We start from the raw sequence: 26,001 nt of genomic DNA on the forward strand, positions 1-26,001 counted from the left end.
TCAGCCCCCATTTCTTTTTCTTTTTAAAATTTATTTCAGTTGGAGGCTAATTACTTTACAATATTGTGGCGGTTTTTGCCATACATTCACATGGATCAGCCGTGGGTGTACATGTGTTCCCCATCCTGACTCTCCCTCCCATCTCCCTCCCCATCCCCATTTCTTTTTTTGACATTTTTTATTTTATGCATTTACTTAGCTGCACCAGGTCTTCACTGCAGCATGTGGGATTGTCTCGATGCAGCGAGCAGGATCTTTAGCTGCAGCGTGTAGGATCTTTCTAGTTGTGGCATGCAGGATCTAGTTCCCCAACTAGGGATAGAACCTGGGCCCTGCACTGGAATCACAAAGTGCCTCAGCCCCCACTTCTCTCACCCTATCTCAGAAAAGGCATGCACCCTGCCTCTGCCCCACCCCTGTGTGAGCTCCCCACCTTCAGCCTCTCCCTTCTCCAAGCTATGTCCCAAGGAGTCTCCAAGTGGGTGTTTTGTTTGTTTGGAACAACACAATTAACTGGCTTGATTTAGAAGGTTTAACGTATTTAGACTTATCCAACAGCTAGGTGATAGATACTTTTTCTTAAGCACGCGTGGAGGGTTTATTAATATTAACCACATCCTAGATTACAAAGGAAGTCTCAAATACAAAAGTTCAGCACCATACACACCATTGTATATTGTTGACATAAATGAAAAGATAATATAAAACTGACCATTTTAAGCACTTTTAAATGGGTCAACAAAGGTACCATAAGGGTAATCAAAATCCTTTAAACTGAGTTAAAAATACTATATATTGAAATTTGTGGGATATAGCTAAAATAGTACTTGAGAAGAAACTTATAGTCTTAAATCCTTCTGTCTGAAAAGGGGAAAGGCTGAAATTTAATATGCTAAGTATTGAAATTAAGAAAATAGAAAAAGAACAACAGACTCATCCCCCAGAAAATAGAAGTCATGAGAAAAAGTTTAGCAGGAATTTAAAAAATAAAAGAATAAAGTAAAAAAAATTAAAGAATTAAACAGAAAAATTATGTACATAAAATAGATAAGTCCCTGGTGAAACTATTACAAAAAACGAAAAGACACAAAAAACAATTGTAGGTGTGAAAAAGGAGACATACTTGAGACAGACAGATTTAAAAATTAGTCAAGGAAATAGAATGCCATAATCTTTAAAGCTTTAAAGAAACATCCAGAAAAATTATTAAATAAAATTCACTCAAGGAGTAAGTAGTAGAAAACTTGAATGCATTTATACCAAGAAAAAAAAAAGGAGTTTCTAATTAAAATGGTTTCTATAAAAAATTTTTAATCTTATTTATTATTTCTTTATTTGGCTGCACCAGGTCTTAGTTGCGGCACAGCACGTGGGGATCTAGTTCCCTGAACAGTGATCCAACCCAGGGCCTCCTTCATTGGGAGCATAGAGTCTCAGCCACTGGACCATCAGGGAAGCCCCTAAAATGTTTTCATATACAAAACAACAGAAACAGCAGGCAGTTTTATAGATGGGTTCTACAAAACTTAAAATAGATAATCTCAGTGTAACATTAGTAAGTCTATTAATGAATTTAAAATATCGATAAAGGAAATTTTAAAAACAATATTTTCAATAGATGCCAAAAAAAATCTGATACTTATTCAGTTTGAGATGTATCACAAGTTCTGACACAGGATACAGCATGCTTGGGGCTGGTGCATGGGGATGACCCAGAGAGATGTTATGGGGAGGGAGGTGGGAGGGGGGTTCATGTTTGGGAACGCATGTAAGAATTAAAGATTTTAAAATTTAAAAAATAAAAAACTAAAAACAAACAAACAAACAAAAAAAGATGTATCACAAGTGGGGAGCAGAGACAGTAAATATGCTCAATGATGAAGGATTCCTTTTCTGATCAGAAAGGAGACAGGGATGCCCAGGACCACTCTTTTCACACATCATTTTTCTGCAGGTCCTAGCCGGTGCAGAGTAACAAGAAATAAGACACACAAGGGTTAGAAAGGCAAAAACCAAAATATCATTGTTTTCAGATAATAGCTAGGGTTGTACTAGAAAACAACAAAATACTGACGGACAAATTAAGAAATTAGTAACATAGCTTACCAAGTTGTGGGATCGATACGCAACAATCGCTTTTCAGACTCTCCAGGAACGGGAAATGAACACAAATTTCCGTTTGCCACTGCATCAAAAAATAACATAATAATCTATTGAGCAAATGCTGTGCAAGATATATCCCAGCAGAACATGGAAACTGAGGCAAAGAGATGGAACATTGGTTGGCCCTGCAGACCTGCTCAACTGTCCCAACATATCTTAATGTCAGATCCATTCAGATTCAAGGAGGATGTCAGCTCAGGAATTCAGAGATGTAAACTTGGTGAAACCAGGAAGACCAAAACTGATAGAGCATGCCTGGCAGGCTCTGAACTTGGGGGGCTGCCTGTTCTGGGGGTTAAGGATCCAGAGCTATGTGCATGCTGAGTCGCTTCAGTCGTGTGTGACTCCGTGTGACCCTATGGACTGCAGCCTGCCAGGCTCCTCCATCCATGGGATTCTCCAGGCAAGAATACTGGAGTGGGTTGTCTGTGTCCTTCTCCAGGGGATCTTCCTGACCCAGGGATCAAACTCACCTCTATTACATCTCCGTCCTTATACAGTCTCTGATGTCCTCAGTTGTTTGATTCATCCATTCCCCTGTATCTAAACTCCCCTCAGTGGTCCCCTGACCCCCATGAACGACCATTTGCATTTCCTAACTAGAAGTCCCAGAATGAGCAGCAGCAGGAAGCCTCTACCCAGGCTGAATCTGTGTGCCCTGCAAGACCCTACTTTGCTTTAGCTAGATAGGGGGTCTGCAGCACTTTTCTGCAAAAGGTGAGAGGGTAAATATTTAGACTCTGCAAGCTATATGGTTTCCGTCTCAACTATCAGCTCTCTCATTGCAGTGTGAAACAAACAGAAGCCAACATGTAAACAGAGAAGTAAAGCTGTGTTTCAGTAAAACTTTATGGACACAAATTCAAATTTCATCTACTTTAAAAAATATTTATTTTACTTGGTTGCACCAGGTCTTAGGTGCAGTATGCGGGATCTTTTAGCTGTGGCATGTGAGATCTAGTTCCCTGACCATCAGTGGAACCCAGGCCCCCTGCTTTGGGAGTGCAGAGTCTCAGCCACTGGACCACCAAGAAAGTCCTCACATACTTTTCACATGCCAAAATACTATCTTTCCTTTGATTTTTTTCAACCATTAAACAACATAAAAACCATTCTTATTCACAGGCCATACAAAAGCAAGTGATAAGACCACTGGCTGAGGGCCACAGTTTGTCAGTCCTTGCTTCATCTGGTGGCCCTCCAGGCAGCAGAAGGTGAGGCTGGGTCTTTGAGGCCTGGTTGGAAATAAAGGGTATCTTGGGAACATCAAGGATTGCAAATGCTGCTGAGAACAGACTTCTGGGGATCCGGGGTGGGGATGGGGTCAAGTCATCTTTAACAGCTTTCAGTGGCTTCCCAGACCCTAAGTTAAGGTCAGAACTACTTAGCATGGCATTGTGACCCTATGTGACCAGACTCCTGCCTGCCAGGCCACTTTCAGTGACCCCTGCCTCCCTGGGCTTCCTTGGTGGCTCAGATGGTAAAACGTCTGCCTGCAATGCTGGAGACCGGGTTCGATCCCTGGGTTGGGAAGATTTCCTGGAAAAGGAAATGGCAACCCACTCCAGTATTCTTGCCTAGAAAATTCCATGGACGGAGGAGCCTGGTGGGCTACAGTCCATGAAGTAGCAAAGAGTGGGACACGACTGAGCGACTTCACTTTCTTTCACTTTTACTTTGCCTCCCTTGAGGGTTCCTGGTCCCTCTGTCAGGCCTGTGCCTTCCCCATGCTTTCCCTTTGCTGGGGGTAGACCTGTGCCGGCCACCTTCCCCAGGATGAGCTGGGAGGTTTCTCCCCTGTTTCTAGCTGCTCTGATTCACAACTGGTCTGCTGCAGCGCCCCCCAGTGGGCTGAGGGCTTCTTGTCTTGTTTCCACATCGCGTGGTAAGGCAAGGCTTACAAGTGGGGCTTAGTGAGTGTCGGTGAGCTGGAGAGGTCATCCTGGGAGGCTTCCAGAAGAGAAATCAGAATTTCTGCGCTGGTGTTGAGACTTGAGATTTTCCCATTAGGAACACCCTAAGGAATTTTTGGCCCCGACACTGGTCCACAGGAGTGATTCTTGTTCTGCTTCCTCCTTGAGTCTGGAAAGGGAAACAGCATCCGCACTACTGGACTTCTGCAGCAGGGGGCACGGGAGTTAGTGGAGCAAAGGCTCTGAGCTGACCCACCCAGGGGTACTCACTAAAGCCTTCCTCTCCCACTTTCTAGGTGTGCAGACTCACTCCCACACCTTCACAGGACTGTGAAATACTGTGAATGCTCTTGTGAACCAGGGAGCAGATGTTTAATTAACCCCTTCTGTGCATAGGAAGGGCAGGTGCACTGGTGGGGGTGATGCTCCTGGTTTGAGGTTTCCATCACGAACAGAGCAGCCGGGAGCCCCTCCTAGCAGCAGCGCCCACGCCCCTTCCCACACTCACTGACTTCTCCCAGCCACAGGCTTCTCCCAGACCATAATGAAGAGAAGTAGAAGCCCATGGAGAGATGAAATTGAGGTAATGGGGGCGGAGCTGTTGAGGTCTGGAGTGCGGGCCAAGGAGAAGGGAAGGAAGGGTCCTTTGTTCCCTGGAACTCAACACATGAACAAAGAAAATGTGAAAGGAGGAGACTGGGCACCGGGGCTGCTGAGGGAGGTCCGCGGGTGGGTGGTGGGGGAACCTCTCCCCAGGATGCCAGGGACCGACAAAGCAGGCCACGAAGGGAGTTGCTGGACATCCACAAGGTCACAGCGTAGGGAGGGGCCATTCTCTCCTGGAGGGTATCTGCGTTAAAGGAGGCTTCAGAAATAAGGCCTTGGAAAAGTAAGGCCAGCTCGCCAGCTGGAGAGCACGCAAACGTGGCAGAGACAGCAGAGAAGGGCGTCCCTCTGGCACTCCCTAGGCAGGCCCATGGCCTTGAGGCTCCTGGGCCACAGCCGAAGGGGAACGACTTGCTTCTGGCACCTGGAGCGGGCCACACTCTGACCAGCGTCCTCATGCTGCCTCCAAGAACTCCTGCCACCCTGCAGGAGTCCTGGGAGACCCGACTCTTCCCAGATCTAGGCAGCTGCAGGAGGAGGGAAGAGGGTGGGAAAAAAAAAGAAAAAGGAAGCCAGACTGAGAAACAACTCGATATTCAAGTCTCTGCGCTCCCTCACCTGTGGGCGGCTGGGGGTGGGGGGTGGGAGCGGTCAGTCGGGTAAGCGACCGCATCCCCAGTGTCTGCTCTCGGAAGGCGGCACCCTCAGAGCCGCCCCACCGGCCGGTGTGCTGTGTGATCGATGGGGGGAGAAGTGGGGTCATCCCCGCTCCACCCCACCCGGACGCAGTGCCCGGCTAGCTGGGTCTGGCGGGTAGGGTAATGGATCCCCTCTGCAGTTTCCTGGAGGAAATGTAATGAAGGTATAGCCTACTTGGACACCAGGATCCCAGCAGTGCGGTTGAGGGGCGGAGCCACCGCGGAGGCACAGCCCAGGCCGCAGAGGGCGGGGCGGGGCCTCAAGGGAAGGGGCGGGGCAGGGCCGCCCCAGCCGGTCTGGAAGCTGCTGGAAGTGTCGCAGCGCCGCCGCCCTGGATCCTTCCGCCGCGTGTGCAGACAAAGAGTCCCCTGGCCGGCTGGAGCCAGCGCCCGGCCCGCAGCCGGAGCCACGCCTCACGGCGAAACGCCGGCCCGCCGCGGGAGGGCCTGTATTCCAGGCATGCCCACAAAGTGGGACCTCTTTAATTCCGCAACGCCCGCGGAAAAGAACCCTTTCCCGTATCAGGCAATTAGAGTATGTGTAGGGCAGCTTCTAATGAGGAGGTCGAGCCTCGGAGCGTAGGGGGGAGTGGGTGACCCCTGTTTAGGCTTGGACCTTAGTCCCGAGGCTGGGACTGTCAGGAGTGGAGATGCCTGCCCTGCAGGTTTTCACAGAGGTCAGTGGGGAATCCTCGCTTCTAGTTCCACCGTTTATGTTATATGATTACTCCCAACATATGTTTCTGATGGTGTCCTGTTTTAGGAACGCGGAGACGGGGCTGTGAACAGGAGTAAATAAGTGTACTTGATCTCAAGGCCGGCGGCTCCCGCCTTTCAAGGTCCCCTCCCCTATTTTGGACCGTGACGTCAAGGTGGGCGGGCGGGCGGCGGCAGGTGCGCGGCAGACAGGCATCCTCCTTTAAGGCGGAGGGATCCGGGGGCGGGCAGCTGGGCGGTGCTTCGCCTTATATAAAGTGATTGGGGGCACACAGCCGTTCTCTCGAGTCACCCCCGCGCAGCCTTCTTGTGGCGAGTGAGCCCGAGGAAGCCATTGCCTGCTCGGTGTTCTCTAATACCTGTGATTGTTATCCTTGAAGGTAAGGCTCCGGTCTCATCTGGGCTTTTCAGGTTAGCTTGTTCTTTCGCGTAGCTTTCGGCCCACGCATCCTTTCCGAGACCTACATCTCGTGTTGGGACCGGTTCTGGCGTAACGCTCCCATTGCTTCTCTTGGGGGAGGGCTGGGAGCGAGCTTTTGAGTTTAGACTCTTATGTGATTGGCGGCGGGGCTGCTTTCCCGCAGCTATAAAGCGTTGTTTCGTGGGGCCGCAGAATGGGGCGGGGGGGTAGGCACTGCACGTGGTGGCCGCGCCGGCCCGGGACGCTGCCATGTTTGCCTCTCCACTTCCGGACGCGGCTACGGGGCGCCGGAGGGTCCCCGAGCCGGGCGGGTGGGCGCGCCCTCTGTGACTCAGCAAGGCTGGTCATGACCAGGTTTTGCCACTTGTTCTATCGGACGCAATTTTTTTAAAGTCCTTTCTTTCGGGGCTTTTCCGTGAGGCTCTGCGAAGAGCTCCGTTTTCGGTCGCCGGCGGCGTATGTCGTGCTTCCTCCATCCTTCCAGATCTTTCCTGCGTCTCGGTGGAGGAGGGGCTGGCGAGCGGAGGGGGCAGGCTTTGGGATTCGTGGGCACGTCCCTTCCCCCGCCCCTCTCCGAGAACTGAGATTGTTCTGGAAGCTTCTGGAGCCCGGCGCCCCGCCCTGGTGCCCGGATGTTGGGGCGAAGGGAGGCTGCGCGGTGGCGCCCCCTCCTCGCGTGGTCGACGCATGTCCAGCCGTGACGAGAGTCGGCCCCGCAGACTAAGGCCACCATCTTAGTGTTTGGTTTGGTCTTGAGCTTCAGTCACGTGTGCAGAGAGGTCACGATGGAGCCCTTTCTTTATCGGTTCTTTGTCTTGATAGCCCACCTGGATGGGCATTCCGCCAATCTCGAGTTAGCTGTCCCTACTTCGGGAGGCAGCAGTACCACATTATCTCCTTGGAGTTACCTAATGGGAGGACAGTTTTAAATGATTGCCCTTTAATGTGAAACTAGTTACTTTGAAGGTGGAACGATAGTAATTTGCGTATTTAAATATATGTGAATTTACCTCGCTTTCGAGATACCTGGGTTGGAGTGCCTAACTAGATTGTGCTGATCTATGATTCACTTAACAGGAGTTTGGGTTCACAATAACTTGCAAGAAACATTAGCGCAATTTGTTCAGTGTGTTAGGTGCGCCGCTCCCCCCGTTGTTTCTAAGGGTGCTGCCTGAAATTGATAGAGGGAAGGATTTTCCAGTCTTTGTACCCAGCTCAAAACAGTTTGAATAGAGTCTCCTTAAGTGTATTGTGGCTGAGGGTGAACTTGAGGAGTCTTAAATTCTTGCTTTTTATTTTAGATGCCTGAGGAAGTGCACCATGGAGAGGAGGAGGTGGAGACATTTGCCTTCCAGGCAGAAATTGCCCAACTCATGTCTCTTATTATCAACACCTTCTATTCCAACAAGGAAATTTTTCTTCGGGAGTTGATCAGTAATGCTTCTGATGTGAGTGCCCTGAATGTCTTCATTGACGTTGGTTTTTTGTTTCTCAAGTACTCCAAGAGAGGGAAAGTGGGGGTGGTTTGGCATTTTGTGGTGTTAACTGATAAAGGGGGGATATAAACTTAACTGCTGTTCCAAAAAGTATTGCCTTGCTCTCTGTGGATAGATGGGATACTGTAACCCACTGGATGTCGTTCTCAACCTACAAGCTAAAGGAGTAATCAGAATTAGCGTATTTGGGGAGTTTAAAAAACTTTTTGGGTGAGATGGGTTTTGAGGAAGCAGAATTGTAAAACTGCAATTTTGTACTTTCAGGCCTTGGACAAGATTCGCTATGAAAGCCTGACAGACCCTTCCAAATTGGACAGTGGTAAAGAGCTGAAAATTGACATCATCCCGAATCCCCAGGAGCGTACTCTGACTCTGGTAGACACGGGCATTGGCATGACCAAAGCTGATCTTGTAAATAATTTGGGAACCATTGCCAAGTCTGGCACTAAAGCATTTATGGAGGCTCTTCAGGTACGTGGTTGATTAGGCACACTCCATTTATATTATTGGTGTTTGCTTTGCCATTTCTTTGAAACTTGAGTTTGACTTTTAAACTTTTTGGCAGGCTGGTGCAGACATCTCCATGATTGGGCAGTTTGGTGTGGGCTTCTACTCTGCCTACCTAGTGGCAGAGAAAGTGGTGGTGATCACAAAGCATAATGATGATGAACAGTACGCTTGGGAGTCTTCTGCCGGGGGTTCCTTCACTGTCCGGGCTGACCATGGTAAGTTGGCTTTCCTGTTAAGGTGTCTGGATTAGCATTCTGGGGAAACACTAATGAAGATCTTGAGTATTGTGTGTGTAAAGCAGTTATAGTTCTGCGTTTGTTTATTTAGTTTCTTATATTCTGTTCTGATTAATTTTTTTCTAGGTGAGCCTATTGGCCGTGGTACCAAAGTGATTCTCCACCTGAAGGAAGACCAGACAGAATACTTGGAAGAGAGGCGGGTCAAAGAAGTGGTGAAGAAGCACTCTCAGTTCATAGGCTATCCCATCACACTTTATGTGAGTATGGACTGGTAACTCAAGTGCAGGTAACTGCTGCTTGAGAGAATTGCATGGACTTTGGGGGGGTTTTTTTGCTTTTTTGTACTCTGAAACTGTCATCTTTGATACTTCTAGCTGGAGAAAGAACGTGAGAAGGAAATCAGTGATGATGAGGCTGAAGAAGAGAAAGGTGAGAAAGAAGAGGAAGATAAAGATGATGAAGAGAAGCCTAAGATTGAAGATGTGGGCTCAGACGAGGAGGATGATAGTGGCAAGGATAAGAAAAAGAAGACAAAGAAGATAAAGGAGAAGTACATTGATCAGGAAGAACTGAACAAAACCAAGCCCATTTGGACCAGGAACCCTGATGACATCACCCAGGAGGAATATGGAGAGTTCTACAAGAGTCTTACCAATGACTGGGAAGATCACTTGGCAGTGAAGGTAAGAAGTCTTGCTTGTTGGCTCAGTAGGAGGAGCTGATATGGACAAATGGAACTTACCCAACTGGTTGGTAGCTGGGAACTGTGAATGCTATGAGTTGATTTGCTAATGGACCCTTCCAGGGTGGAGAAGTGACATCTTCCCCTGTGACCTGTCTCTGGTGGCTTTACCCACCTGGAGTCTTTGACCCAAAGATGATATAGTGCTTGCAGTTGGATTCATTTAGGGCATTAGGGCTTAAATTTTCTCTACAGGGATAGGAAGCTTTGTTTCAAATAACTGGACATTTTGGTATTGGGACCAAAAGCCACTCTTGAGTACACAGTCAGCTTATCTTGGATTTCTTTCAGCACTTCTCTGTAGAAGGTCAGCTGGAATTCAGAGCACTGCTGTTCATCCCCCGTCGGGCTCCTTTTGACCTCTTCGAGAACAAAAAGAAAAAGAACAATATCAAACTGTATGTCCGCCGTGTGTTCATCATGGACAGCTGTGATGAGTTGATTCCGGAATATCTCAGTGAGTATCTTTTTGCCCTAATGTAGTTCGTTTCCGCGTTCTCGGGGGCTGGAGTCTTTATCTTAGATTAAGGATCCTCTGCAACCTAACAAGTGAAAGTTTGGTGAGAAAATCAGTCCTTCTGTTGAATCCAGATGACTTTATATACCTTTTATCTTTATCCCCGCCACTCCTGTATCTTTAAAACCCAGCTTCCATATTTTGATTTCAGACTTCATCCGTGGGGTGGTTGACTCTGAAGACCTTCCCCTGAACATCTCCCGAGAAATGCTCCAGCAGAGCAAAATCTTGAAGGTTATTCGTAAGAACATTGTTAAGAAGTGCCTTGAGCTCTTCTCTGAGCTAGCAGAAGACAAGGAGAACTATAAGAAATTCTATGAGGCATTCTCTAAAAACCTGAAGGTAAGCAGCAAGTACTTGCTTAATAATTAGAATGGATTTTTTTTCATTCACTGAGAGGATAAGTTATTTCCTAACAAAATGATTTTTTTCCCCTACCCATAAAGCTTGGAATCCATGAGGACTCCACTAACCGGCGACGCCTTTCTGAGCTGCTGCGCTATCACACGTCCCAGTCTGGAGATGAGATGACTTCTCTCTCAGAATATGTGTCTCGCATGAAGGAGACCCAGAAGTCCATCTATTACATCACTGGTACGTTGGAACCTAGGTCTGATAAAAGCCTTTTTTTAGAGGTGTGGGGCAGACACTCAAGGGTCCTGGGGAACTGGCAGGATGAGGCATTTTGGCCCTTGAGTCACACTGAGTAATCTACAGGTGAGAGCAAAGAGCAGGTTGCCAACTCTGCATTTGTGGAGCGCGTGCGGAAGCGGGGCTTTGAGGTGGTGTACATGACGGAGCCCATCGATGAGTACTGTGTACAGCAGCTCAAGGAGTTTGATGGGAAGAGTCTGGTCTCTGTGACCAAGGAAGGCCTGGAGCTGCCTGAGGATGAGGAGGAGAAGAAGAAGATGGAGGAGAGCAAGGCAAAGTTTGAGAACCTCTGCAAACTCATGAAGGAGATCTTGGATAAGAAGGTGGAGAAGGTAAGCCGTTGTGAAGCAAGGTATCTTGTTAGCGATGCCTTCAGAGTGGTTTCCTCCCATCTTTGGCTGCTACAGTTAGTGGTTTAGGCAGCTTAATTTGCTTAGTGCCACCCTACTTCTTGTTCTCTTAAGGTTGGTATTTCTATAGAACTTACCAAAGATGACACTTTTCCCCAAAGAGTAGAGATGAGCATCTTTGCCTTGAGGAGGTAATTCGATTCAGTACAATGAGCTTTTCTGCCTACCCTCAGGTGACGATCTCCAACAGGCTCGTGTCCTCACCCTGCTGCATTGTGACCAGCACCTACGGCTGGACCGCCAACATGGAGCGCATCATGAAAGCCCAGGCACTGCGGGACAACTCGACCATGGGCTACATGATGGCCAAAAAGCACCTGGAGATCAACCCTGACCACCCCATCGTGGAGACCCTGCGGCAGAAGGCAGAGGCGGACAAGAACGACAAGGCCGTCAAGGACCTGGTGGTGCTACTGTTCGAAACTGCACTGCTCTCCTCTGGCTTCTCGCTTGAGGATCCCCAGACCCACTCCAACCGTATCTACCGCATGATTAAGCTTGGCCTGGGTGAGTACCTTTGTCCTCTCAAGTAGCAAGGTGTGTCAGGCATTTTTGAAGGCTTTTGGGGGCCTATCTGATGTGGTTTCTTTCCTCTTAGGCATTGATGAAGATGAGGTGACGGCAGAGGAGCCCAGTGCTGCTGTTCCTGATGAGATTCCCCCCCTTGAGGGTGACGAGGACGCCTCTCGCATGGAAGAAGTAGATTAGGAGTTTATACCTGCAGACTGCTCCCTCTGTATAGCGTCCCCATGGCTCCTGCAGCAGCAGCCGCCCTTGTGGCCCTGGCCCATGTGGTTCCCTCTGCTGACGTCTAGTGGTTTTATTTCTGTCCTTCTAAGGCAGGATACATGGGCCTCACGCCCGATTCCTCTCCACGTTTGACATGGGGTTTGAATGTTGTGTGTTGTGTTTTGTTTATTTTGTTCTGAAATTAAAGTATTGAAAATAAAGAAGATGCAGGTTTTTTACACAGTTCTGCTCTCGTAGATTTAAGTATATACAGTGCTGCCTTTGGAGTTATCCTGTATGTATCCCTTTACAAATCTTAGCCTGCCATCATTCTGAGTAGATAACATGGTACATAAAGTGAAAGTCAGTTCAGCCATGTCTGCTCAGTTTTGTCTGAGTCTTAAGACACCTGTGGACTATAGAGTCCATGGAATTCTCAAGGCCAGAATATTGGAGTGGGTAGCCATCCCCTTCTCCAGGGATCTTCCCAACCCAACCCAGGTCTCCTGCATTGCATGCAGATTCTTTTTATCAGCTGAGCCACCAGGGAAGCCCAATTGTGATACATAGGAAGATATTAAAACCATCACGGGTAAATTTAGAAGCCATAGAAACAAAATGAGAGAGAGTCAAAGAGGGAGAAAATAATTGCACATGACGCAACAGACGTAAGCTGAATTTCCAAAATAGCTCGTTCAACTCAATCCAATCAAAAAACAGGCAAAGAACTAAATAGACATTTCTCTTAAAACATAGGTGGCCAGTAGATAAATGAAAAGATGTTCAAGATGCTAATTTGAGAAATGAAAAAATGACGTACTACCACACACGGGTCCAAATGGCCATCATTGTAAAGCTGCAGTACCATGCTGGAGAGGGTGCAGAGAAAAGGGAACGTTCCCATGCTGTGGGTGGGGCTGGAGTCTTGCTCCAAAGCTGGTGCAGCCACAGTAGAGAATGAGGTTCCTCAAAACTAAAAAAGGCAATCCCGCTCCTGGACATAACATCAGAGAAAACAAAACCTACACCCCTGTGTTCACAGCAGCACTACTGACAGTCGAGAGTGGACACGTGGTCACTGATAAGGAAGATGGACACATACACAGTGAAATGCTCAGCCATTAAAGAAGTGATGCTATTTGCAGCCACATGGATGCCACTGGAGGTTATACTAACAGGGAAGACATACCACTTGATAACCACCTATGTGGGATATCTGTGGAAAATATGAATCTGAATCAAATCATGGGACAACAGACTGGTGGTTGAGAGGGTGATGGAGTGGGGCATTAGGGTCAGCTGGCCCAAGTTTTCCTCTGTAGAAAAAAGCCCTACAGAGAACTATATTCAGTATCCCATTGTAAACCATAATGGAAAAAAATAACCGTAAAACAACTGCTGCTGCACAGCAGAAATTAACATTGTGAATTAGCTACAATTTCTCAAAAATAACACTGAAGGTAAGTGGTATTGTGATAAAAAACCCACCTGCCAATGTAGCAGATGGTAAGAAACGTGAATCCAATCCCTGGGTCGGGAAGATCCCCTGTAGAAGGGAATGGCCACCCACTCCAGTATTGCTGCTTGGAGAATTACATGGACAGAGGAACCTGGCAGGCTAACGGTCCATAGGGTCACAAAGAATTGAACACAACTGAAGCAACTTAGCACATAACACTTTCAGAATTCCCTTTCCTAAGCTTAGCATATACAGACGATTTTCCACTCAAAATTTGAGTTTACTATGGTAGAACAAAAGCATACATTGAGTACTTTTCGAGTTTTGACCTTTTCCTGGGCTGACAGTAGGAGGTACCTTCACTGGTGTTGCTGGGCACTGAGCTGCAGTTTCCAGTCAGCCACCAGGCCACAAACAAGGACCAAGAAATGGCACATGTTAGAAACCACTTTTTTTTTCCACTTTCAGTATTTAAACAAGTTAAACATTTGACACTTGTAAAACAAATTGTAGGCAGTTCTGAGCTAATGGAAGTTTTAGGTATCTGAAGTTGAATGTTTGTACTTAGTCAACCAGAACACAGGACCAAACCCACTGCAGCAATTTAATTTAATAAAATAAAATCATAAGAGCAAAAGTTGTATTTCCAAAGTACCAAAACCTGCAACTGGTTCATAGGGCAGAGCCTAGGGATCCAGGAGCAGGGGGGCTGGTGGTGCTGGGCAGGATTCCCAAGCCCTCGCCCAGCACAGCACCATCGTTCACTTTCTCTCCTGGGAAAGCAGCATCGGGAGCCTACAACACGTGTGCTTCTCTCACCAGAGTAAGAAATGCATGTCTCAGAGTCTGAAAGGGTAGTAGTCAAGGTAGGGGACAAGCACAGGTGAGGCACTAGCAGAGCCTCCAGGGCAAGACTTCGGAGAACCGGAGAAGCAGGGGCTTCGGAAGGCGCCCCCACCTTCTCAGTCCCCCACTGTTCTCTCCACCCTGGGGAGAATCCTGCCCACTGGAGGCTGGGTGACTTAAGGCAACGGGGAAGGCCGCCTCCTGGGCTCCCTGCCCCCTGCCGCAGCGCTGGTCAAGAAACCTGCATTTTGCCCTGGAGCCACCTGCCTCTGAGGAGTGACAGGAGAGAAACTGGTACAGCAAGCGGGTCCTAGTCATTCCTCGGGCCCTCAAACTTTCTGCACAGATGACTCGACTGGCACAGCCTTCTTTCCCCGCTGCTTTAGACGGCCCCGGGCGTAGACCCGGAGCAGGAGGGCAGCAAAGACCACAGCCACTCCCAGGCCCCCCACCACAGTGACAGTGTGGCCGTAGAGGAGGCAGGAAAGGAGGATGGCGAAGGCCTGGCGGAGGGTCATGATGATGGTGAAGATGGCAGCCCCAAACTGCCCGATGGTGTAGAAGATGAAGAGCTGGCCACACGCAGAGCAGATGGACAGCAGCAGGGTGTGTGCCGCAAACTCGCTGTGTCGCCCCATGAAGCGGATGCCCTCCAGGAGGGCCCCCTGCTCCAGCAGGGAGCCCACCGTGAAGAGGCAGGAGAAGAGGTTGACCCCAAACATCATCTGCACTGACGACATCTTATAGGCGAACAGGGCGTCCTGCCAGTTGGAGGTGAAGCTGTCGAAGGCAATGTAGCCTGCCAACAGGATGAGGCCTGAGAGCGTGGTGGCCGGGGAGCTGTGGGGCTCCGGTCCGCTGGACAGCAGGAACATGCTGACCCCGATGGAGATGAGGCCAGCTGTCAGATATTCCCAGTGCTCATAGCTGCGCCGAGACACCAATTTTCCCATCAGCATAACGGGGATGACCTTGGAGGCCTTGGCCAGCACCTGGGTGGGGAAGCTGACGAACTTGAGAGCTTCGTATTGGCACCAGCTGCTGAGCACATTCGACAGGCTGGCAAAGGAGTACCGGTACATGGGTGCCCCATGTCGGGGCTGCTTGCATAAGATGCAGTAGACGCCAGCCACCATCAGGGCCAGGATGCGGTTCATGAGCACCAGGAACTGAGAGTCCGAGAAGCGCTCGCCTGGCGATGTGGCTGTGGCCCCGTAGCTGCGGGTCATCACTCTTTCCTGCAGCACTCCCCACGTCAGATAAGACACCTTGATGCGGCAGGGCAGAGACAGGGGAGAAGATACGCAAAAGAAGGAAACAGCAGGCAGGCCCCAAAGCATCCTGACAACCTCCTCTCAGGATGATGTTGAAAATGATTAAGATGGACAGCATGACTCTCCATAGTAACTACAAGTTACTTGCCTCTTCTCTCCCCAACCTGGACTCACCTTGTCGAGAATCAAGTGTGTGTGAAACACAATGACTAATGCTTTAGGACTGACCAGACCCTGTTTGTCCCCACAGTAGCCTATGTCCAATTCTGGGGGTCGCAAAGAGTCGGATACGACTGAGCGACTGAACTGAACTGAGACTTCTTAACGAAGATTGGACACCCGTGAGTCCAACTTAGCATACAAGGTGGAAACAGAAGTGCCCACTCCAACATGCCGTGGGGTCAGCGTCCCTCTCACATGCAGTAGTGGGGGAAGGCTGAAAATTTTATCAGTCCATTTACGGTATATTTACAAGAGGAAGGGAGAAATCACGGAGGGTAGAGAGAGGAGGAAAGAAAAGACAGTGCTTCCTCCAACTACTCCTAAGATGATGGTATGCCTCTGGGAGAACACACAACACAGCCACCAGCAAACTGTTGGGACTGGTAGGGTGTGAGCGCTGGCTCCTCCGGGACCCTACCCAGGGAAAGCGGTAGAGCCCACCTACCTACCTGGAGCCCGGAGGCACAGAACAGCAGCTTCAGGGCCTGCCAAGTGGGACTGGTCTCTGCTGGCTCTGTCCGGGCAGCCAGCGGAACCTCATCCGGGGCCTTGGGCTCATTGCCAAACACACAAGTTTTCACCAGGGGGAAGCAGAGACCCCTACCTGGAGAAAGTTCACAAGCTGAAACCGAAGCTATTCCCTAGCACTTCACCTTCCCCGCTGCTGCCAGCCCGCCCTGACTCGCTTGCCAAAGCACATCCCCTTTGCACCGCCGGCCAACTCTCCTAATTTTTAATCTAGAGCAAGCACACTTCCCCCACCCTTTCCCCACACACCTGTTTCCAGGTAGTTCTTCCGCCTGAAGTACTGCACCAGCAGGTAGCCAGGCACCATAAAGCTTGCATAGCCAGCCGCATTCACCAAAAAGCGGAAGAACCAGAGCTGAGTCCAGGACTCCGGAGGGGCTTCGAGGTTCTTCTCCCCACCTGCCCCCAGGGAGGGGAGCGCAACCAGCACCACCACTGCCCACCACCTGCGGGTACCGCGGGCAGAAAGATCAGAGTACAGCTCCTCACCCTCTGGGCCCTCCAGAGGGGACGACACTGGAGAAGGGCCCGGAGCCTCCTCCCCGCCCCCCTCAGCTGCAGCCCAGCACGGACAAAGAGCCTCTCTCTCTCCTGGGGGCGGGGGCTGTGCGGGCCAGGCTGGGCTCCCTCCGTCCCCAAGAGCGGACCCGCCCCTCCGGCCACACAGGTTCCCTCTGTTCCCTCCAGCGCCCGTCGGCCGCTCCGGTTAGAGGCGCGGCGCCCCCCGACCCCGCCCTCGGGGCTCCCGAAGCTCCAGGTCCCTCTCGCGACTTCTCTCCCGACCCTCCTGGAGCCCCTGGCGAGCACAAGGCCACGGCGCGTCCCCACCCGCTCCGGCTCCGGGCGGCTCTAGGCCGGCCACCCGCCCGGGAGCCGGGACCCCGCCCGGCCCCCCGCGCGCTCGGAGGAGCGGCGGTCACGTGTCGCGGGGCTCGGTCACGTGGGCTCGCCGCTCCCCCCACCCCTTAGTCCCCACCTGGGGTCCATGGTCCTGGCTGCGTGGGGCGGAGGGGGGGCCGGGGACTGCGGGGCCCCGGGCCGCGCGCTCCCTCCGCTCCCACTGTGGCCTTCAGGAGCCTCCGGCCAGCGGAAGTGCAACGCTCTTCCCGCCTCTCTCCCGCGGCACCCCCTCCGCCCCCGGCCGTGACCACGCAGCGCCCCGGGCCGCCGCTGGGCCACAGCGCCCCCTCGCGGTCCGGCGGGAGACGCGGCTCGGCGCGCGGGAGCCCGCCTGCTGTGTCGCTGGGGAAGCGGGAGCTCCAGCCCGGTGCCGCCTCCGCTTCGTCATCGCCCGAAGCCCTGTCCACCGGTCTGGAGGTGGCGGTGACCACTGCCGTCCCAGGGACGCGGATATGGACGTTCTGGATTCCAAGTATATCCCCGTTATGTTACCGCTTTAACATCCCCCTTATGTTACCGCTTCCCCGTTTTCTGGCAGGAACATGTCTACTTGGTTCCGGGCTTGGGCTGGCAGTTCTGTCCCCCCTATCCCCATGACCTTTGAGGATGTGTATGACCTGTCCCCCGTGTACCTCGCCCACTCATCCGTTCCCTGCAGATTCCTACTGGCCTGCTCCTGGTTCTACTAATTCACCAAAAAACCTTTCCCCAGGGAAGCTCTCTCCTGTCCCCTCCTGAAGCTTCCCAGGTGGCTCAGTGGTAAAGAACCCACCTGCCAATGCAAGTGGAGACACAGGAGATGCAGGTTCGGTCCCTGGCTCAGGAAGATCCCCTGGAGGAGGAAATGACAACCCACTCCAGCATTCTTGCCTGGAGAATCCCATGGAAAGGAGCCTGGTGGACTACAGTACATGAGGTCGCAAAGAGTTGGACATGACTGAGCAACAGAGGGCGTGTCCCCTACCCAGGCCTCCCGGGACCATCAAGTATGGCCCTCCGCCCAGTCCATCGTTCTCCCTCCCACAAGCTTTTCTTCCCATTGCAACTTGCAATTACATATTTATTTAGATGTTTATGATTTTAATATGTCTCACTCACTAGACTATAATCTCTAAATGGTCAGAAACTGTACTGCTTTATTCCCCAAATTCTATCACAACACAGACCTGACCTAATAGATGCCACAAACATATGTGGAATGAGAGAAAAAAACATACAAAGCCACGCTCCCTTGTGTACTCTTCACAGGCTAGCCCTTCTCCCCAGGCTCTTCCAGGGCCGTGATGAGGCCTCCCACTTGTGTCTTCTCACTCCTCTTTCTCTTCCTCCATCCTCTGCATTTCCACAGAGAGGGCAAGAGTCTGGTCTGGACAGAGAGGCCTGAGGACGATCAGTCTCCCTACCCTCCCTGGCAAGGCCCTACACTGCTCAAGTACCAATTTCCTTCTCTCTGCCTTCACCACAAAGTCACAGGACAGGTCTGTCTAGAAATCCCTAGTGCACACAGGCACACACGCACGCATGCACACTCAGAACAACTGGGGGGTTAAAAGTCTACCGTTTTAGTGTCATGTTATTGAAACTTCCTCTTCCCCAGAAGTTTAGGGCCTTCTGTGTGAAGTCTTTAAGCAACAGTGTTTCAGAGTCCTCCTTGGCAGAGAGCTGGAACCCTTCCAGAGCCCTGCTCACTCACAGTTCAGTATCTCTCCTCATTTGGGAGAGTCCATGTTGTCTTAACTGGTTGGCAGCTTTAGGCTGACCCCATGTGGGAGAGATGAGAGTCCCATCATCTTCAACAGAGGCCAACAGGCTTCGCCCACACTGCCTGGGGCTTTGAGGAATCTTATATCCACTCCGAAGCTCTTCCTTCCAGACTGGCTCTCTTACTTGGGATGGTTCCTCTCAGCTCAGGACTGTGCTGGCCCCAGGCTCTGGCCTTAGCAGTTCCCAGGACACACGGCCTGGGCCCAGACTGCAGCAGCTGTGGCTCCAGCTTCCAGATGGGAAGAGGGGAAGTATCTGGGGTCCAAGAGCTTGTCCCGGCTTCAGTCAGCACACAGCAGTGGCTTCCCAGAGATCTTCAGGTCGTCGAAGGGCAACAGGGCAAAGGGCTGAGGAAAGGAATGGAGAGAAGCAAGATTAGGGCCCATGGACAGAGGTGGCAGTGGGGGAAGGGAGCTGAGAGACCCATTAGGCCCTTTCCTCCCCACCAAGCGATCCCTGAAAGAAATCAGGGAGCAAATCTTCCTACTAATCCCCAAAACAGTGGTTCCTCAGGGCAACTGGGTCCTGTTTTTGCTTTCGTTTTGGGAGTGGAGGGTGGGAAAGGGCACTCACAAAATATGTTGATTTTCTTTTTACATCATATATTTAAAAATGGGAAAGACTCTACAGAAAATCTAGGTTTCATCTCTCTTAAAAAAAAAAAATCCAAGATCTAGAAATACTGGGCCTGTCTTCCTCCTCTGCAAGAATCTGCTAAAGCTGAGTAGAGCGAGTGACCTTCAGACAAAAGACTATCTGGTTTCCGGCAGGCCCCAGCACCTGGCTGTCCATACCCAGCCCGCGTTAGCTGCATGGCTCCTGCAGGAGTCCCAGGTTCGGGCCCCGGATCCTTAGGACACAGGCTGAGAGAGTGGCAGAGTCGTGGATCACAACCCCAGGCTCCTAACTCCTTGGCCCCTTCAGCTGTGATAGCTCCTGTCTCCACTAGGGATGTGGGAGGCCCTGGACAGCAGAGCTGAGTGTCCGCCTCTTACATCCTCAGCCAGGTCCTGGGGAGTCTCATCCTCCACGTTTCGCAGCAGGGAGTCGGCACCTGCCTCGCACAGGGTGGACGAGATGCTGCTGAGGCCCCGGCCCGCAGCCAGGTGCAGAGGCGTGCATCCATTGAGCATGCGGGCATCCACCCGGGCCCCCGCCTGGAGGAGGAATTGCACCAGACCCCGCTCCTGGGTCTCCACAGCCAGGTGCAGCGCTGTCTTCCCACTCGTGCCCTCCTGGGGGGAAGAAAGATGTCAGCCAAGGCCCTCAGAGGAGGCATGCCTCTAAGAAGAGGGGCCCCATGCCTGGGCCCTGGGCCCGGCAGCTCTCTGATGGGCTACCTTACCTGCACATCAATGTCAGCTCCGTTCTGAAGCAGCAGTTCCATGAGTGGCCGGTTCCTCTGCAGGGTGGCGATGTGGAGACAGGCCAGACCTGAGATGGGGTGAGGATGAGGGTTGCATCTACCAGCTCGCTCTCCCTTTCTTCAGGGACCTCCCTTACCCCTCAGCCCCAAGGGACTCCCCCGCCCCATCCCTGCCTACTCAGTGCCCCTGATCACAAGACTGTTAAAACACAAACCCAAAAAACCCCTCAAAAGTCTGGGGGGAAAGGAACTCAAAGTTTCCACCTTTTCAGTCATGTTATTGAAACTTTCACGCTTCGGGAGTCAGGTTGCTGAGTGACACCCCCCCATACACCACGCTTCGGGAGTCAGGTTGCTGAGTGACACCCCCCCATACACACACCCTCCCCCACCACATGCTGCCTCCCCTGTCCGCACACACACACAGTCTTTTTGTAAAACTCTACCTGCCTTCAGGCCGCTTCTAAAAGTTACCTTCCTCAGAGCTCTAGGGATCCTCAGGCCCCCAGCCCTTGAATTAATGAATGAACGAATTAATTCATTAGTTCATTTTTAAACAGAGTGGTCAGGGAGACCCTCATGGAGCAGGGACGTTTGAGCAGAGACTTGAAAGAGATGAAGGATGTGAATTTGCATTGAGTTGTTTAAGAAGAGGGGCACCCAGGCCAGCAAGGAGCTAGCACAAAGACTACAAATCCCATCAAGCCCCACGCCCCCACTTCAGTCCCCTCACCTAGCTCTCCCATCCCCACAGCAGTGACTGCCTGTTAACCTGCCAGAGAACTCACTTCTTATGGCTATTGTTTGCCTCAGACATTATCTTGTTTTGGTCACAGATGCAAGTCTGGCTCCTACAATAATGTCTGGTACAGAGAAAGTTCTCAGTACATTTTTGATGAATGAATTAACGAGTTCATCTAATCTCTGCCGAACTGAATGTCTTTGTTCTTTTTTTTAATCATTTTATGTATTGATTTGTTTTTGGCTGTGCTGGGGTCTTCGCTGCACGGGCTTTTCTCCAGCTGCGGTGAACGGGGTCACTTTGCTAGTTACAGTGCTACGGCTCCTTATGGCGGTGGCTGCTCTTGCTGCGGAGCGCAGGCTCTAGGGCACACGGACTTCAGTAGTCGTGGCTCCCAGGCTCTAAAGCACAGTCTCAGCAGTTGTTGCGCTTGGGCTTAGTTGCTCCACGACATATGGGATCTTCCTGGATAAGGGATTGAACCCATGTCTCCTGCACTGGCAGGTGGATTCTTTACCACTGAGCCACTAGGGAAGCCCCCCAAACCGTACATCTTGAGGGCAAAGTTGAGCTCTCTGCTTAGCATATAATAGGTTCTCCATAAATTCTAACCAGAATCCATTCATTAATTCACTCCTTCATTCAACAAAGGTATTCTGAGTACCTATGTGCTTAGAACTGGAGATGCATCAATAGACAAGCTGTGGCCCTCCCTTCCCTGAGAGTGGGGTCCCTGTCTCCTATCCCCTCCTCCTCCCACGGGCCCTGCGGCCACCTGTACCTTGCCAGTTTTGCAGCTGGAGGTCCAAGGAGTGAGGTGTTCCTCTGCCCGGCTCTGGCTGCCCCTCGAGTAGGCAGCGGGCACAGGCCAGGTGTTGGCGCTGGCAGGCCACATGCAGGGCTGTGTCACCATGTCGGTCCTGCAGCACCCGGCTGGCCCCCTTCAGCACCAGGGCCCTCACTGCACCTGGCTGGTCCAGATGTACAGCCAGATGAAGTGCTGTCTGCAGGCACAGAGAGAGGGTCACAGGGTGGCTGCAACATGCTGCAACCTCTGGGAACCTGCTGGGGTGGGCACGGCAATTGCCAGCAGCATGGGAATTGTGGGCCCTGGTCTTCCTTCTGTTGTGCCCTATCAAACTCTTGGGGCCCCAATTCTGGAGGCAGGGTAAGGCAGGCGGCCCTCTGCTATTCTTAAGTCCCCTTAGTGCCGGCCCTGCCCCCCCACCCTGGAGAAAGGACAGAGCCGGGGCAGGGAGGGATAGGGTGTGATGGTGGGAGCAGAATCCAGCTTCTCATCCTCTGGGGAGCCCTGTTATCCTGGGTGAGGGGCTGAGGTCTCAGGGGGAGGCGACAGGGGCATCAAGCAGGCTCTGCTCGGCACACTCCTCCTTGAATGCTCCCTGCAGACATCATGTCCTGTACTAACACCTTCCCTGGCTGCTTCCCACAGACAGTGGTTCCCACAGCAGCTGGCATGTGTCTCTATCACGACTCTCGTCACCACGCTGTGCCATTAGGTGTTGACACGAGTCCTCCAGCCCTGGCTGGAGCACCTGGTGAGCAGAGTCTGATTCCTACTGTCTCTCTGTCCTCAGCTTCTTGCCCAGTGTCTGGTATATGGTTCCCTGAGGGAGCAGCCAAAGGATGCTGTCTGGTGGCTGGGGATGGCTGCTGGGGCAGACATAGGTATCTGGGCTCAGCCCATCATCTCCACCCACCTGGTAAAGGTTGTTCTGAATGTCCAAGACTTCCTGGGGCAGCAGAGCCAGGCAATACAGCAGCACGGCAGGGGCCTCGTGAATCACTGCCAGGTGGATCAGCCTGGGAGGCACAGGCAAGGTTTGGGGTCAGGGCTCAGGCCAGACAGAGTGGGCTGGGGTTCTGGGGTTAGAAGAACACATCAGTGTCTAAGTTGCCACCCAGAGGGTAGGTGCAGGAAGTGAGAGTTTGGGCCAGGAAGTGAGGGTTGCTGCGGGAAGCCAGGATCCTGAGGGTGGAAGCTCCAAGTTCCCATCTCTGGCCTTTGGGAGGGCCTTGGCTGAGTGAGAATGTGGGCAGGGTGCTGACGGGACAAGGTCCTTCCTGTCCACCCTGCCCACACCCCGCTCCCCTCTGGCCCCCTGGGGCCCCCACCAGGCAGCTGCAGCTCAAAGCCAAACTGAAAGCCGCTGGGGTAGCACAGAGGTGGTTTCCAGGGCTGGGCTCCCCACCTCTGCCCCCCTCATGGGGAGGGCAGAGAGGGCAGGGGTGGGGTCACCCTCTGTCCCCTCATGAACACCTCCCAAAAGAGAGGAGACAGAAGCTCTTGGAAAAGGAGCAAGGAGACAGGGCAGCGCTCTGTCCTGCTGCTCTCCACGGGACAGCCAGAGGCCATTCTGCAGGGCTGGGACGGAGCCTGAGCTGGGCCCCCGCTCCTGTGTGTGCCTCTGCGGGGAGGACTGTGCAGTGCAGAAAATGTGTGCCTGGGGTGGGGGATAAAGAGCCTTAACCTGGGGCGGACAGGAGGGGAAGTTCCAGCCCTGGGGTTTCCCCACGTCAGGTGGGGAAAATGAAAGCCAGAGCCAGAGGGTCTAGGCCGGGGCAGGCAGCTGCTGGGGCATTCGTCAGGGGGAAGCCTGGCTGAAAGGCCCGTCTGGGTTGGGGAGGGGGCTGCTTGGGGCAGGGGGGGCAGGCTTTGGTGGCTGGCGAGGCCCAGGAGAGAGTGACGGAGGGAGGGAGGGAGGAACCGCGCTGGAAATCCCCTCGGCCAGGGCCTGCTCTCTGGTCACATTCCTGCAGCCACCTCCCTCTCTCCCTCAGTCTCCCTCCTCCCACTTCCTCTTCCCATTTCCACATGTCCACAGCCCAGACACCTCCGGAGGGAAGAAAGCGCCCTCTCCTCTCAGGGAACCCTCTGGGGGGTCTTGACACCTCCCTCCCGCCCCCACCGGGTCTAGATTCCACACCTGTCTCTAACTAGAGGCGATTAAAGCTGGGGCTGAGAGGCTAAGCAAGGGGGGCAGGGCAGAAGCCTCCACTCCCTGGGTCAAAGGTCAACCACAGGTACTCTGCACAGGGCCTGCACAATCTTGGTTGTGGGCCTGAGGGCTGGTGATCTCTAGGCACAGAGGACAAAAAGGCCTAGGGTCACCCAGTGGGTCCAGAGTCTGTCTCTGTCAGAGGCCACCCAGGACCTTTGCATCTCCAAAAAAGCAGATCAAGACAGACAGCTCCTGCTTCCTCCTCCCCATTCATTCCAGCAGCCCAGATCCAGGACCCCAGCCCCCCTCCACTCTGTTTCCCATCCCCAAATCCCAGCCACCCCCTCTCTCATCCATCTTTTCTTCCTGAGGGGTGAATCCTCACCTGGCCAGCCCCTACCACACAACTGCCTCTCTGACCACCCCTCCCCCCGGCCCCGCCCCAGCCCAGTCTCCACCAAGCTCCACCTGGGCCTGGGGAGGAAGGATGAAGTGAAGGGGTCACATAGGACAGTGAGGGGGATTTGCAGGGCTCAGGAGGTGGAGAGTGTCGGTAAGGCTGACTCTAGCCCTCACTTCCCCTTTCTCAACAGAGGAGGAAGTTAGCTGGGGTAGCCAGCCGCCTATCTGTCTGCTGGGGCAAGAGTGCCCCAGCCTGGCTCACTGACTCCACAGGCCAGCCTCAGCCATGCACCCCTGGCAGCACCTCAGACCCCAGCTTCCTGGGCCCACCGGCAGCCTGTCACTGGCCCCTCTTGTTCTTTGAGACAGGGCATTCTGAGGTCAGAGGCCGGGAATCCCAGATATTAAGCAAACAAGGATGCTCTGTCCTCCAGCGAGAAAAACAAAACAAAACAAAACTGGGCTGGTCAGGGGAATTTTCTCTTCCCCAGGATGGGTTACTGGTAGATTTCCAAGATGCTAGCTGGGGTTCCAGGTGCTGGTGAGGGCCCTGCCAAAAGGTGGGGCAGACAGACGATGCCAGGTCCTCTGGACTGGGTCTGGATACAGCTCAAAAGTGGGTTGAGAGTTCAGTTTGAAAGAGAGAGTGGGGACCGCCCCTTCCAGAGCTGGTGCCTTTAGGGATCCCCACATAGGGAATGCCCGGCCTGTTACGGCTCTTGGAGAAGGCCCCGAGTTAGCATCGGGGCGGAGGAAGGGGTCCTCTCTTAGCCTAGCCCCCATACTCACGTGTCTCCGTCCTCGGAAATGTACGTGAGTGCTTCCAGCTGCTGAGGGCTCAGCGCCCCGGCGGCGCGGAGCGGGGAGTCTGGAACTGCGCCCTCGGTCCTGGGGTCCCCCGACAAGGACAGGGGCTCGGTGAGCGATGAGGAGCCGTAGGTGGAGTCAGCCCGCTCCCCGTCCGTGTCTTCCTTGTCCTCTGGCTCCTTGGCGGTTCCCGGAGGATGAGTCCAGGGCTGGGGGCCCCCGCCCTCTGAGGGCCCCGAGGCTGGGCGCGGGGTGGACTCGGGCAGGGAGCGCAGGGAGCGCAGAGACTCGATGCCCGAGTCATACTGGCTCTCATCGGTGTCGTCCTGCCCCTTCCGCGCCTCCGACATCCCCGCGGCGCCGGTCCGCCGGGCCCGGTCCCAGGAGGATCCGACTCCTCGCCGCCTTTCCGGGTTGCAGGTCCGCCTCACAGAGCGGGTGCTGGACCCGAAATGGCCTCCTTTCCGGGCTGCGGGTTGGGCTGAGCGGCTCGGCGAGAAGCGTGGACGAGGTTCCGAGCGCCGGCGGGGTCCGCGGCAGCCGCTACTCGGGGCAACTGGGCAGCACAGTCAGACGCGCTCGCTCGCCCCGCCCTCAGGCCCCGCCCCCGGCAGGCGCCGCGCTTCCGGACGGAGGCCCCGCCCTTCGGAATCCCCCTTACCCCGCCCTCTGCTTTGGCTCGGAGTCAGGGGTTCCCCGGTCCTGACTCACTCTTGCGTTAACTCACCCGTTCATTCATTCATCCAACCGTCCATTCATTCACTCTTTCCCCCCTCCCTTCATTCCATGTATGAATTCCCTGCATTCTTTCTTTCCTTCCTTCACTTCCTCTGTTTTCTTCATTCATTTTCCCATTCATTTATTCTTTCGTTTAAGAGGAATATATGTTAATCGTCTGCCCAAGCTGGGCGTC

At 52.7% G+C, this 26,001-nt stretch overlaps 3 protein-coding genes and 1 long non-coding RNA gene across 7 annotated transcripts; 1 reads left to right on the forward strand and 3 right to left on the reverse strand.

Annotated features, from left to right (window-relative positions):
* Positions 1 to 573: 573 nt before the first annotated feature.
* Positions 574 to 5,714, reverse strand: LOC138426022 (uncharacterized). 2 transcript variants are annotated; one of them, XR_011251487.1, is made up of 4 exons: positions 5,556 to 5,714; positions 4,981 to 5,209; positions 2,107 to 2,185; positions 574 to 1,957 (listed from the first exon to the last, which is right to left on the reverse strand). It is a non-coding gene; the product is annotated as an uncharacterized lncRNA (long non-coding RNA). The 2 variants fall into 2 exon arrangements; XR_011251488.1 differs by lacking the exon at positions 4,981 to 5,209 and having other exon boundaries at positions 5,301 to 5,580.
* A 41-nt stretch (positions 5,715 to 5,755) lies between these two features.
* HSP90AB1 (heat shock protein 90 alpha family class B member 1) lies at positions 5,756 to 12,058 on the forward strand. Its single transcript, XM_069564640.1, has 12 exons — positions 5,756 to 6,477; positions 7,820 to 7,966; positions 8,279 to 8,485; positions 8,580 to 8,739; positions 8,887 to 9,020; positions 9,138 to 9,446; positions 9,797 to 9,962; positions 10,174 to 10,364; positions 10,469 to 10,616; positions 10,740 to 11,008; positions 11,260 to 11,593; positions 11,685 to 12,058. The coding sequence occupies exons 2-12, from the start codon at positions 7,820 to 7,822 to the stop codon at positions 11,792 to 11,794; spliced, it is 2,175 nt and encodes a 724-aa protein (XP_069420741.1). The 5' UTR covers positions 5,756 to 6,477; the 3' UTR covers positions 11,795 to 12,058.
* A 1,811-nt stretch (positions 12,059 to 13,869) lies between these two features.
* SLC35B2 (solute carrier family 35 member B2) lies at positions 13,870 to 17,335 on the reverse strand. Of its 2 annotated transcripts, none has more exons than XM_069564643.1 (4): positions 17,121 to 17,335; positions 16,394 to 16,590; positions 16,066 to 16,220; positions 13,870 to 15,388 (listed from the first exon to the last, which is right to left on the reverse strand). In XM_069564643.1, the coding sequence occupies exons 1-4, from the start codon at positions 17,129 to 17,131 to the stop codon at positions 14,450 to 14,452; spliced, it is 1,302 nt and encodes a 433-aa protein (XP_069420744.1). In that variant the 5' UTR covers positions 17,132 to 17,335; the 3' UTR covers positions 13,870 to 14,449. The 2 variants fall into 2 exon arrangements, with proteins under 2 accessions (XP_069420744.1, XP_069420745.1); XM_069564644.1 differs by lacking the exon at positions 17,121 to 17,335 and adding an exon at positions 16,973 to 17,079.
* Positions 17,336 to 18,154: 819 nt separating this feature from the next.
* NFKBIE (NFKB inhibitor epsilon) lies at positions 18,155 to 25,719 on the reverse strand. 2 transcript variants are annotated; one of them, XM_069564645.1, is made up of 6 exons: positions 25,071 to 25,719; positions 22,638 to 22,740; positions 21,698 to 21,920; positions 20,154 to 20,242; positions 19,804 to 20,043; positions 18,155 to 19,155 (listed from the first exon to the last, which is right to left on the reverse strand). In XM_069564645.1, the coding sequence occupies exons 1-6, from the start codon at positions 25,436 to 25,438 to the stop codon at positions 19,090 to 19,092; spliced, it is 1,089 nt and encodes a 362-aa protein (XP_069420746.1). In that variant the 5' UTR covers positions 25,439 to 25,719; the 3' UTR covers positions 18,155 to 19,089. The 2 variants fall into 2 exon arrangements, with proteins under 2 accessions (XP_069420746.1, XP_069420747.1); XM_069564646.1 differs by having other exon boundaries at positions 19,867 to 20,043; positions 25,071 to 25,709.
* Between the last annotated feature and the right edge of the window lie 282 nt (positions 25,720 to 26,001).

The sequence above is a fragment of the Ovis canadensis genome, chromosome 20 (assembly GCF_042477335.2).
Source record: "Ovis canadensis isolate MfBH-ARS-UI-01 breed Bighorn chromosome 20, ARS-UI_OviCan_v2, whole genome shotgun sequence".
Classification (NCBI taxonomy): Eukaryota; Metazoa; Chordata; class Mammalia; order Artiodactyla; family Bovidae; genus Ovis; species Ovis canadensis.